A 13,907-nucleotide genomic window follows, 5' to 3' on the forward strand; every position below is an offset into this window, starting at 1 on the left:
ATGGTGGAAAACCAAGGAGCACTCAAGGCGTCGAAGGGAAGAGAGCTGGGAGCTCGGACTTTACCTTTCTCCTTCTTGGATGCCCGGGAAGGACCAGAAGATGTAGGACTGGTTCTTTGTGTTTTTGGTTTTTTGGATAAGCGGATGAAAGTAGGTTTTTCTACATAAGAAGAAAGAGAATCGGAACGTGCCGCTGCAGACTCGCACTCGGGCGAGCCATGCGCATTCGCTCCAGAAGTAGATGAGGTGGAGTTAGACATTTTCTAAAGAAATGTAAGAGCGAGTGGATTAACGAGTTGTGTGAAAGTTTAGAGACAGTAGCGGTCGCCGGAGTAGAAGCACAGCACGCCGGAAAATAAGAGAAAGTGGAGAGAATGCGAGAGCGAAAAATGACCACTGAGGATGGTTCATCGTTTCATATAAGCGAAGGAAATTGATCTCAACAGTTGATCTAAAGATAAGCAGACGGTCAGGATGCATCTTGGAAATTGTGCAGGGATACGAAAGGGCAGGCTCGAAATACGGAGTGTCTCAGACTGTTCACCTTTTCGGAATTCGAGGCATTTTGGGCCATTCAACTTCTAGGGCATATATAATCATGACATCAGCCCTACTGTCCCAGAATATGAAACGACACAAAATTTCCATGAGCGAGAAAAAGAGAGTTATCGGGACAGCGAGAAAGACGCTAGCCCGATTATTTAGATAGGGAATGGTGATACCGCCCGCGGAAGGCCCGGGTTTTGGGTACTGGATGATCCCGGGTCATGGGTTAGGTCCTGACAAGCTTTGGGCCGGTTTGGTAATAGCCGGGCAAGTCACTGCTCGAGGCATCATCTCCCTAGGATGCCAGAAGCCGGGCTTCCAGACGAGTTCGTGGGTGATGGTTATCTACTCGAGTTACATCGATAATATCACCTTACTCGAGTGCACAAGTATAAGAAACCTCATCTTGATAATCATTACTGAAAAGTTACATGGAATTGACAAGGCGAAAGGGACAGTTTGACAAATTGGTGTCAGAAAAGCAGGGTATGGGCAACCATTTTGCCATAATTAGTAAATGGACACTGAAAACAAGGTTATCATTGACTATTTTTTTATATAAATACGAGGTTCGCATAAACATTGAGGGATACATTTTTTTACATTTTTCCTACTTATTACAAAACTATTTATAATCATTAACTGATTTGAGCATCGGAGTGGTCACATCGGAGAATCTTTCGTTACCATTAACGTTCTTTCTCTCTTAAGAGTGTAGGTCCAGGTGCCCGGCAACCATCTCCAGCTCATCAACCCGACCCGATGAAATCGCCTACCAAGTTCTTACTCAATTCACCCGGTCTTCATCAGGTATCATTAACAAAATGAGAGAGGATTGATACACACTCATTTGATGTGAAGTGAAACTAATGCAATCCATTAATTAATTTCTTCCTTTCTTCTTATTAATCAATTACTCATCTTCCATTTATTTAGTTATTTTATATTTTATATTAAAATAAAATTTCATCAAGAAGTATTTGAAATTCATCACGATTTTTTATAAAAATAGCTGAATTATGAAAAATGACTCGAATCGAAATTTTAATTAAAACAAACAGAAATAAATCAATCCAAACACACTCAACCGGTATTCATACATGAAAGATTGAGTGAATCAAGTTTGTTTATGATAAACCATGAATGTTTCTCTTCTATATTTGATATATATGTTGATGATCTAAAGACTAACATTTGACCGTGTTATAGGAAGAGAAATACTTCACATGTATAGAACAATCCGAGTGAAGCTAACTAAAAGATAGTGAAAGATTTATTGCTTAAAACATTTCATTATTATGCGAAATTATTTCTTAATGATGCCTTACTTTTTTTCTGCTTGGGGCTTAATAATTTTTTTTTAAATGCAAATATAGAATAAGCCAAATTAATCCAGTTGGTGCAGTACAATCGTCCAGAAAAACAGCGTCTCAGTGATCCATACATGAAATACAAAATAAACACAAAAACAAAAAAATTAAAAATTTTCCTAAAAAATATAAATAAATCAATAAAAGACAGTATAAAGAAACAGAAGTGTACCCCCCATTATCCATCTCTTGTGCGTGATTTTTTCTAGTGTGCGCGCGCGGGCGGAAGCTCTAATATAGTACACATGAAACTATATTATAAAATAAATATGAGAGAGGTCATATTATATTAATATAATATATAATAAATAATACCAAAAAATAAATAAATAAGTGAGAGAGAGTGGGCAAGAAAATATGTCACGGGTTTGTCTAGAAATGCCCTTAGTTCACAGTTCTAGACACACAGACACATATTCCTCTCTCACTACATACCCGAGGTCTTCTTGGTAATTAAATATGATTTTTTTTTGTATATATATAAAAAATTGAAAACCAAGAAAAATAAAAAAAATTATATAGAAATTTATATCAGTACTCCCACTCTTCAAATTTGAAACCCCACATCTCAAAAACCCTTGTTCTCAAGGAAAGATAGAATATATTATTTTTCAAGAAAGTTTGGCTTATTTTCTTGGATTTTCCATGGCCTTGATGCTGGATAACTGTGAAGGGATTCTCTTAACCTTAGATTCTCACAAATCTGTCCCGGCTCCATTTTTGACCAAAACTTATAAGCTCGTTGATGATCCGAGCACGGATCACATTGTTTCTTGGGGTGAAGATGATGCCACTTTTGTCGTGTGGCGTCCGCCGGAGTTTGCTCGTGATCTTCTTCCTAACTATTTCAAGCATAACAATTTCTCTAGCTTCGTTCGTCAGCTCAACACCTATGTGAGTTTGTGTTTTTATGATATGTGCAGGAAATGATGATTTGTGATACTAATTTCTGATTTGGGTTTTCTCTGTGTTTCTTAAATCATGGTGAAATGATGATGAAACTAGGGTTTCCGGAAGATTGTGCCAGACAGATGGGAGTTTGCGAATGAGTATTTCAAGAAAGGTGAGAAGCATTTATTGTGCGAGATCCACCGGAGGAAGACGGCTCAGCCTCCTCAAGTGTCCTTCAACCACCACCCATCTCTCAGCCACCATTCCACTATCAATGGCCAGAGTTTCTTCCCCTACTCTATCCGAGATAGCATATCGCCACCGGACTCTGATGAACAGCAACCAAACACATGGTGTGACTCTCCGCCAGTCGCCTCCCCAAATTGTAACGGCTCCGCTTTGACAAACCTCGCAACCTGCGGCGGAAACGCCTTATACAACAACGGCAGCAGCTCGTTTATTGCACTTTCCGAAGACAATGAGAGGCTCAGAAAAAACAACACCATGCTTGTATCTGAGCTATCTCACATGAGAAAATTATACAATGATATTATATATTTTGTGCAGAACCATGTGAAACCAGTGGCTCCAAGCAGTTCTTATCATTCCTCATTTTTCCCCAACAACTCAGCAAAATCTTCTTCTGCAACAAATCCCTTCAATGGCGGCTGCTCCTCAATGCTGCAAAAGCCACTGAATCAGCTCATAGGGTACAGTCAAATGGCATCAAATCCCCATCAAGGTAATGCATATTTGGGATCCATTAACATCAACTCCTCTTCTCCTCCAACCAGGATTTCTCAGACCAGTGTGACCATTCTTGACGAAAATGAACACAATAGAACTAAACTTTTCGGTGTGCCGCTGCATTCTAAGAAAAGATTTCACCCAGAATACAGTTCTTCAATGGAGACAAACAAGGCCAGACTTGTTCTCGAAAAAGATGATCTAGGATTGAATCTCATGCCTCCATGTTGACTAATTCGACCTATTTAAGATTAGTGCTAAATCTCTAGATTTTGTGCATCTTATGTTTATCTATTTAAGTTCTCTATTTAATATTCTCCATGTTTAGTCTTTGTTTAGTCCATCTGTTAGAACTAGAAGTTATCACCAGGAAAGATATATCTCTTTATGCGTACGTACGTGTTGTGTATATTTCCCCAGCCGTTAATGCAGGTTGGTTTTTGTTTAGAGTGAATTAATCATCTTACGAATCCTCCAACACCATGTCTTTCTACTCTTGAATTAGTTCTAAGTTTCTTTTCATCTTTATTTCTGTTCGCCGCATTTAATTTGCCCTCCATAATTGGACCAGAACTGTTCTTATTCTCCTTGCCCTTTTGCCTCTCTTTCTGGTTTTGTTATCTGAACAATTCAGTCAGATAAATTAATGCAAACATGGAAAAGAGGGAGAGAGAGCCAGCGAAGAGGCTGAAGCTGAAGCTTTTTCCTTTTTCCGGTTTATTTTTGGCTTTCTGGGATTTGTCTGTTCTCTTCATTAATGTATCATACGTACATGTATGACCATATTTCCAATATATATATATATATATATATATTAAAATTAGTGGATCTAATACATGTATGATTCTGTTACTGTAGCAGTAAAGGTAAGTAAGTAACCAGCTAGCTATGTAAAACTTTACTCAAAAGAATGTAATTATTGCTGTAATTAGTACTACTATTATTATTACAATAATGGAGCTATGATTATATTTGGTTGAGAACTCCATTTTCTCGTTTCTGTTAATTAATTTGACCCCTGGTGTACAGTCTGCAGGCACTCAAAAGTGAGGAAACGGACACAGAGATAGCAACAAAAATAAATGTGTAAAATATTAGTGTAACGAGGAAAAAAGGTGGGCCGGGTTCTATATTTTAGGTATGAAAGGTAAATATATATAGGAAGAAACTGACTGAAAATGTTCTTTGAAATGTTACTATCAAGGCTTCTATACTTCTTCTGATGACCAGAAAACCTTTGCTTTTTCCTTCTTTTAAGTATCTGTTCAACCTCTCTTTAATACTTGTCTGAACCCTCTCCCCCCACCCACTTGCTCTATCGCAGTTTTGCTGCAAAATTCCAAATATACTGCATAAAAACTTAAAAGAACGGAGTGAGTCGACCGAGAAGAAATATTTTTTTATATCATAGTTATGTTAGAATCTGTATATATCATCGATAGAAATCTATCACATTTATTGATTATGGAAAATTAAAAGAAGTTACAACTCATTAATTAGAAATATTATATATAATGATATGGATAATGTTATAGAAGATTTAAACGTGATACATTGCATAATTTATGACTTATATCATCGACTATTTAATATTCATTTGTAAATATACTTAATTAAGTTGCTAAATGAACCAATTGTACGTGTTGCCTTTAATGGATATGTGATATGAATATTAGAGTAGCATGAGCTGGGTCTATCTGTGAAGAGATACATGTAAACCATTTGCAAATGGCAAAAACTTGTGTTAGACGATCTCACGAGTCGTATTTTGTGAGACAGATCTCTTATTTGCGTCATCCATAAAAAATTATTACTTTTTATCTTCTTCATCTCAGTCAGCTGGCTGCTCATAAAAACAAATAACCATGTACATCATAATTTTAGTGTGAATATCGGTAGGGTTGACCCGTCTCACAGATAAAGATTCGTGAGACCCTCTCACAAGAGACCTACTCTTTGCAAATTAAATGTTTCCGAACAAATTTTATAAAAATCCCAAACCTTTTTTTTTTAAATCTCATCTTTAGATATGCTTGTAAATTAATATAGTATTGGTTAATAAATGTTCCCAATCAAATTTTATAAAAAACCCAGACGCTTTTTTAAAATCTCATATTTATAAGTCCGATGTTATCTTCTGATACGATCTCACGAATCTGTATCTGTGAAATGGGTTGACATGTTACATATTTGTAGTGAAAAACAATATTTTTCGCATAAAAAAATAATATTTTCCATGAGTCGGGTCGTGTGTGAGATATGTCTCACAAAATTGATTTGTGAGATAATCTGTCATGTGTTTATAAGTAGTCTTCAAATTGTTAATTTATTTCTCAAAACAACATAACATTTCAAAACTAGTTTAAGATTCTTCTGAGTAACTAAATTTTTTTTTTAAATATAAATGGTAAGAAAGAGTAACGAAGAATGGGAATTTGGTGGGAATTTTAGATTATTAATACATCTTTTGGTTTAACGATTTGGTATCATCATCATCATTATACTACTAAAGAACAACCCTAACCCTAGTTTTGTGTACACATAAAGTATAATTTTCTTGTCTTTTTTGTTGAGAGTGGCACGTGACCACGATGCTGCACGTGCATCGTAGATTGATGCACAAAATCGTTCTAATATTATTAAAAAATTTATTAATTTGGATTATATAAATTATTTAAACATAGTGATAGTGATAGAGACAATCATGCAAGGAGAAAAAAGTGGAGGATACTAAATCTCAAGGTTTTCAATCAATTCATCGCACAATATGTGAGGGTGTCCCCTAGGGAAATTAATTTTTTTGGTAACTTGTTTAATTTTAGATTTTGGTCTATTAATTTAATACACTAATTTTTAATTTTCGACTATTTTGGTTCAATTAATGACATGACATCCGATAGGCCGAAAAATTTCGATGCTACGTTAGAATTTTTAGATGTCACGTCATCATTTTTTGGTGTCGCATCAACAATTGGATCAAAATGACCGAAAACTAAAATCAAATTTTGAAAATCCAGTCGACCAAAAACAAAAATGGAATAAGTTAGTGGATTAAAAAAAGCTATTTTCTCAAAAAAAAAAAAAAAAACGTTGAATCAATCCTATAAACTAACATAATTTAGAATTTTGTCTTTTAAAAATTGTAAATTTATATATGTTAATTTCTTTGCATTTTTAGAGTATATTCATGTGACAGAGATTATTTCTAACATGATATATGATAATGCTGACTTGTCCACCATATATATGATATAGGGTTCTCTTATTAAATGTATTTACGAAAATTCATGAATACTAAAGGACTCAAATTTCTTACAAGAATATTTGACACCATAACAATCCAATAACTACTTGTTTTTAAAAACGACTTTCAATTTTCCTTAAAAATCACAATATAAATCCCTCAATCGTCAATTTTCAAACTTATTAAATATATATTGTCAAGAAAAGTAGTAGAAATTAATTAAGGTGCGTGCACAATTGCACACATATATTTTAAAAGATACAGAGCAAATAAAGAAAGAAAGTGAAATTTATGGGGAATCAAGAGATAAAGACACTTTAAGAATTGTGTGTTTTTGTGTTGCTTAACAGCCGAGTTTTCGAAATTTGGGAAAGGAAAAAGGCAGAAATTTCAAGAATTTTCTTTTGTTTAGTCTTTTTAGTGCACTTTATTGACATTATATTTGGTATCTGATCACTTTATTGACAATTTCGAACATTTATATTTTATGTATTATATATTTCTGTATATTTATACATACATATTTATACACGAATACCCAAAGTTTTCCAAAGACTTTGCTTTAATGGAAGGTGTAAAGTTTTCTATTTTTCCTTTTTTTCGATAATTTCTTTCAGTTCCTTTTTTAATGGTTTAGTTTTCTTTGTGAATGGTCTCCTATCATAAGGCAATGGGAATTGTGAATTACGTACTTTTCTTATTTAAATAAACCGGGAATTTTAAAAAGTGGCATAATTTGTTGTTTTCAATTAATTACCTCTAAAATTTAACTAAACAAAGTTCAAGGATAGATATTAAAAATAAAAGTTTCGAATATACACGGCTACTTCATGGCTAGTGAATAAGATGATGAAAAAGGCATAATGTAAGGATGAAAAATATATATAGAAGGATATAATGGTACACTACATTATTTGGTACAATTTTCTGACTATGAATAACAAAACTAATAAAAAATGGTTTATAAACTCATGAGGTTATACCCTCAACAGACAAGATTTTGGGATGAAACACATCTTGGGTTTATAACATAACATTATTGTTCTCATTGAGAATCGGGTAGTGGAAAGAAAGACCTAAAAAAAAGATATCATCTATAAGGCCCGAGATTTTATCATTTTAATCCAAGATTATTTAATTTATGAATTAAAGGAATGTTGAGTCATGTTCCATGGTTTTAGAATTCCATAGGATTGACATTGAGTTAAAAAGAGTTGTGAGGACCAAATTGCAAATAGTGAAGATTTCAGGGACTAAAGTGCAATTAATGGGATTTGAGTGGGACACTTGTCTTTACCATGCATTTGGATATATAAAAATCTCATTTTTCCTTTAGATGAAACAGCAAGAACGAAATAAAGCTTCAGGGAATTCTCGAATTTCTTAATTTGCTTCGAATTTGATTTTATAAGCTCCGGTTATCAGAATTTTGATCCGAACACAGTTCTGTGATTCTCTCGTCGACAGCTACTACAGGACGTAAGTTTTATTGATTTCTGATGTGATTTGAAATTATGATTTTGGAGGAATTGTGATTTGATTATTATTATTATGTGTTCTGGTGATATCAGTAATCGTATATTCGAAGTCAGATCGAAGATCAGACTATTTATACAATTGTTATGATTTTCAGAATTGATATGATTGAGATATACAGATTTGGTATTGAAATTGCGATTATTGATTAATTATGAATTGTAATTGATATCTCGTATTGTTGAGTTACTGGGGACATCATTCTAGTATCGTTATGCCATTGATTTTGAATCAGATTAAGATTGATCAGAACAGATTTGATTTGGATGGTATATTGATATTGTATCTGTCGAATATGTCATTTCAGATTGTATTGACAGCTTTGAATTCAGAACTTCCATTTCTTCAGACCGAAACTACGAAAAAGAAAGTTATAAATCAATGATTGAACAGGGAGAATGACTCGAGTGAGATGTAACTTGAGTTTCCCTAAACCTCATACTTATTTGTTATTCATTTGATATATTTGAATTCATTGAATCTATATGCTTGTTATATTGATTTATAGAAAGCATGATTTAGACGATTAATTTGGGATAGAGAGTCTTTGGCATATGTGCCAAGTCGTGACAGAGTTATTGGCAGAGGTGTCAGGTCACTGGACGTTTGGTTTATATCGATGTTGCTTAGAATGCATATCAGCTTCTATTGTAGATATTCGATATAGTATACCAAAGTCTGGGAATAAGAACGTACCACCATCTAGCTGAGGAGAGTAGGTGAGTTGTTGCGTTCTTATTCAACCGAGATCCCTAGACTAAGCCAGATTGAGTCGAGTCAAAGAATAAGAGTCATAGCTTGATTTACAGACTTGTATCGATTATGTTTCATAGATTATGTTATATGTTTATATCGATTTATGTTTCAGATTATGATTCATGCTTTTAATAAATGTGTATGATTTTATACATTGCATGTATACATTGTTTATACTGAGAATTTTATTCTCACCGGAGTTATCCGGCTGTTGTTATGTTTGTATGTGTGCATGACAACATGTGGGACAGGATCAGGGTCAAGAAGAGAATGAGAGATGGTGATTAAAGTGGTGATTCCGGACTTAGATGTAGAACTAGTAGTTTATCACTGGTTATGTGATTGAGATGACACTAGTTTGTTTATGATTGTACTTTGAACATATTTTGTATTTTAGATCATGATGTAGATATTGCACTGATCGTGTATTTAAATAAAATGGAATATAACTTGTTGTATAGATTTGTACACTTGTTTATACATGGCCCAATTAAAAAAAAATTTATACCCAGTTTAATTAATTGATCCAATTATTCCCAAAGAACGATTAAGAAGATGATTAGCGTCCGGGTCCCCACATCATCGGAGCAGTATCAACAGTTGCAATTATAACGTGGATTAAGGTGTATGAAGCATGCATTTAATACTAAAAGGTTAGTGAAAGTCGTCTAGATTGAGTTGCGGTGGACATCGGCTTTTCAAGAGGCCGATAATGTGGATGGAACAAATTTTGTGTTTATAACATAAAATTGGTGCTCTCGTTGAGAGTTGTCGTAGCAAAAGTGGCGACTTTGAAAAGGGATATCATTGGTTCAGCGTCGCAGTTATAGATTATATTAAGGTGTATGATTCATGCACAGAATACTGAAAAGTGAGTGAAAATCGTCTAGAGTAGATCACTGTAGACGTAGGCTTCTCAAAGATCGTATGTTACAATTGTCCTACATTGAATGACAAAACTAATAAAAAGTGAATTATAAACTCATGGGGTTTCACCACACAATAGGCAAGTCTTTTGGGATAGAACATCTCTTGAGACTAACCTAACATTAATCATTCGTAGAACTTAGTCAAACATTAGACAAAACAAGGATTTATAATCGATCATTGTCGTATCCTCAGCACTAAGCGGTATATTTGAATATTTTTTAAAATATATGTTTTTGTGTTTGTTTTTTTCTTCGAAACCTCTATTTTACTTCAAATCAAATTCTTGGAATTTTTATATATAAATATATACTATATTATTAAGTTTGAGACCAACTTTTGGTATCATAGTCTGTTTTAATAATTATATATATTAACAAAGTGCTAAAACCTTAATGCAAGTCACATGTAGCTTAGCCAATAGAATCTTTGTTTTTTGAACATCAAATTGTAGATTCAATTCTTACTTTGGTCTTTTTTTTACCTTTCTTTTTCTATTTTTTTAAATTCATATATCAAAATTACAATATAATCCCTCACCATTTCTTATAATTACATTTTGATCATAATTTAAATATAAACCAAATGAATTATAAAAAATATTATACAAGCACACAACGTGTGGGTCGGTACATTAGTATTACTTATGTGTGTAGGTAAGTGGATCGAGAGATTTATATTCTAATTAACATTCCTTCAAAAATAAACACAAATTAACTTTCGCAAATGGGGGTCTTGCTCTCATATCCATATGGCATAAAATAATTGGGTTAATAAACGAAAATTGAAGAAGCCCAATTATCAGTTAATCTGACCCAAGTAACAAAAAACTTGTTTCTTAGTTGGTCCACAACGTATATGATACAATATTTTTTAAGAGTAAATTGTTTTTTAGTCCATTTATTATATTTGTCATCTTATAATTTTAGTCTGCTATATAGTTAAATTATAGTCTTTATCCTATATATTTAATTTTTTTTGGTAATTTTGAAAAATCAAATAACACAAAAATTTTTTAAAATAAAATAAAATAAGTCGTTCAAGGGATTCAAAAGGCATCCTCTTCCCAAAATCCATGGAGTAAGTCTTTTGTGATACGGTCTCACGAATCTTTATCTGTACGAGTCAATCCTATCGATATACACAATAAAAAATAATACTCTTAGCATAAAAAATAATATTTTTTCATGGATGACACAAACAAGAGATCTGTCTCACAAAATACAACCTGTGAGACCGTCTCACACAAATTTTTGCTAAATCTCGATGTCCCTATTTTGAAGTCAAGCTTGGGGTCATCCTCGGATGTGCCGGGCGAGAGGGTACCATTGGAAAAATGGGCACATGTGGGAACATCTCTACTGACGAACCATTTCAATAGTACGGGTGCATGGTCGCTAAGAGGAATCCGAGAGCTCAAGCCTTGATCGATTTGGTAAATAAGGGGAACACATTGCGCTTTTGGCTCGATGATTTGTTTCAAATCACAGATCTTTTTGTGGACGATACTGCTTATTCTTCAATATTGTTGACTTCCATGGAACTGCTGATAGAGGGAGATTCGCATGCATTCACAGGTATTAGAAAGTACATAATATGACAATACTACAAAAAGTTCTTATATTTCTAAAAGAAAATATGAGAACGAGGTGACCTCTTTTCTAGAGAAGCAAGGGTAGAATGGGGGCGTGGTACAAAACTAATTAACAAGTTTATTTGTTTGTTTTACAAAATTTCTTGAGAATGAATTTCTATTTTCAATTAATTATTTTTTTAGTTATCGATATGAATTTGGACGTGATGCAAAATTATAGTTAATTCAAATTCATAATAATTTCATTGGTTTTTTTAACAAAGCCTAATTGACGATAAATATCAAATTCATCTAGTTATTTTTTGTGTCATTATGATGAATTCTAAATTCAATTCGATATAGACATGTTCCCGGGACACTTTTAACCGTAACCCATCTCGGACCCATATTTTGTAAATTGCAGAACATTACACCGAAAACTTAACCGTCTCAAAACCTACTAGTTTCCTCTTGTTTGATAAAATCTTCTTTAAAATTTCCCGTAAGAGGACATTTGAGCTAAAGCTTCTGCAAACGGGATATTTATGTATAACTTCTTAAAGATCTCAATAAATTTTGAGAATTTATTATCCAGTTGCAGCTCTTTTGCTCTTTGGGGAAATGGTAGAGAATTGATGTCAATATCATTATTAACCATAGAGTCTAGATATTTAGCTTTCTCTCTTGCATTCTCGTCCTTCTTCTTAGATGACACTTTCTCCTTGTAAGTTGCTTCAACATCAACATCATTATCCTCATTCTTCAATTGCGTAGCCACTGTGATGATATTGACACCTTTTGGAATTTTTTTATGTCACTAGGTAATGAGCCTGGAGCTCGTGTAGCAAACTGGTTTGCCAACTGCATCGATTGTATTTATACCCTTTGCATCATAACATCATGATTTTGTCGTCTCATCTCATTTCCAACTATATACTTTGCAAGCGTATCTTCAAGATTTGACTTGCTCTTAGATTGTTTGAAACCCGGAGGCATAGAAGGTCTAGTATTTTGTGAAGGTTTAACAGTTTGTTGAGGATGCTTTTGTTATGGGGGATGCTGGGGAGGATTGAAATAGTGTGATTCAATATGATTTTTCGTTGGCTTCCAACCAAAATTTGGATGACTTCTCCAACCTGAATTATATAAGAAACTAAATGGATTGTATTGTTGTAACCCTTGGTTCCCCACATAATCACCACACGTTAGGGCAGTAAAAAATGACCATGGTTTTTTTTTTGGCATTTTGAAGCTAGATTTTTTTATAAAATTGACTCGTGAAATCATCTCAAAATTTTTTTGTGTTTTTAAATTGTTCTATTTTAATATAGAGTAAGTCTCTTGTGAGACGATATCATGTATCTTTATGTGTGAGATATGTCAAATTTGTTTATATTTACAATAAAAACTAATATTTTTTAAATAAAAATAATATTTTTTATGAATGACTTAAATAAACTATTTACCTCATGAATTGATTAATAGAATGATGTCACATTAATTTATTGTTTAATATAATCTCGGTCCTTTGGCAATATAAAATTCGGCTCTGGTAAATTGGGAGAAGTCTTAACATGATCTATCCACCTCGGTTAGTGTGCCAAATGATAAAATATATATATATATATATATATTTATTTACACACGGAACTAGCGTGTGGTCCCCACTCTATTTTGTTTTATAAATGCAATAATAAATAAATAGAGAGTTGTTTTTTGTTTTTTCAAATGATAACAAGGGGATGGATTAGAGAATGTATGCTTTTAAAAAGAAAAGTATCTTTTCATTTGGTGTAGATAGAGTTTTAAGAGAACTTTCTTAAAAAATTTATACTTTTTAAAAATTATAGATTATGAAAGTGGATATAATCAAAAGTTGATAGTGTTTGAAAATAAAAATGAAAAGTAAAATTATTTTTAAAGTGAAATATTTGATAAATAAGTTATTCTCCTCCTATTACTTCCTTCTTATCTTCATTTATTTGAATGGATGCACATGACAATTTTAGATTAAGTAAAAATATTGAGAAAGAAATTTCTTTTATTTATCAAATCATAATCACTTTTAAAGTACGTCTCTTGTGAGATAGTCTCACGAATCTTTATATGTGAGACCAGTCAACACTACCGATACTCACAATAAAAAGTAATACTCTTAGGATAAAAAGTAATATTTTTTCATGGATGACCCAAATAAGATATCTATCTCACAAAATACGACCCGTAAGACCGTCTCACACAAGTTTTTACCTCACTTTATAGAATCGGAATAAGCATGAGACCTCCATTGGAATTTTACTTAATTTGACCAGTATTA

At 33.0% G+C, this 13,907-nt stretch overlaps 1 protein-coding gene across 1 annotated transcript; it reads left to right on the plus strand.

The window, feature by feature from the left end:
• Positions 1 to 2,452: 2,452 nt before the first annotated feature.
• Positions 2,453 to 4,082, plus strand: LOC142551527 (heat stress transcription factor B-4). The gene is made up of 2 exons (XM_075660805.1): positions 2,453 to 2,810; positions 2,922 to 4,082. Exons 1-2 carry the CDS (start codon positions 2,562 to 2,564, stop codon positions 3,783 to 3,785), a joined length of 1,113 nt encoding a protein of 370 aa, XP_075516920.1. The 5' UTR covers positions 2,453 to 2,561; the 3' UTR covers positions 3,786 to 4,082.
• Positions 4,083 to 13,907: the final 9,825 nt, after the last annotated feature.

The sequence above is a fragment of the Primulina tabacum genome, chromosome 7 (assembly GCF_025594145.1).
Source record: "Primulina tabacum isolate GXHZ01 chromosome 7, ASM2559414v2, whole genome shotgun sequence".
NCBI classification, from domain to species: Eukaryota; Viridiplantae; Streptophyta; class Magnoliopsida; order Lamiales; family Gesneriaceae; genus Primulina; species Primulina tabacum.

Excerpts from the sequence above, each read along its gene's own strand:
- LOC142551527 (XM_075660805.1), top strand. The coding sequence starts at position 2,562 with ATGGCCTTGATGCTGGATAACTGTGAAGGGATTCTCTTAACCTTAGAT. Across the intron at positions 2,811-2,921 it reads TTCGTCAGCTCAACACCTAT|GGTTTCCGGAAGATTGTGCC; the intron begins GTGAGTTTGTGT and ends TGATGAAACTAG.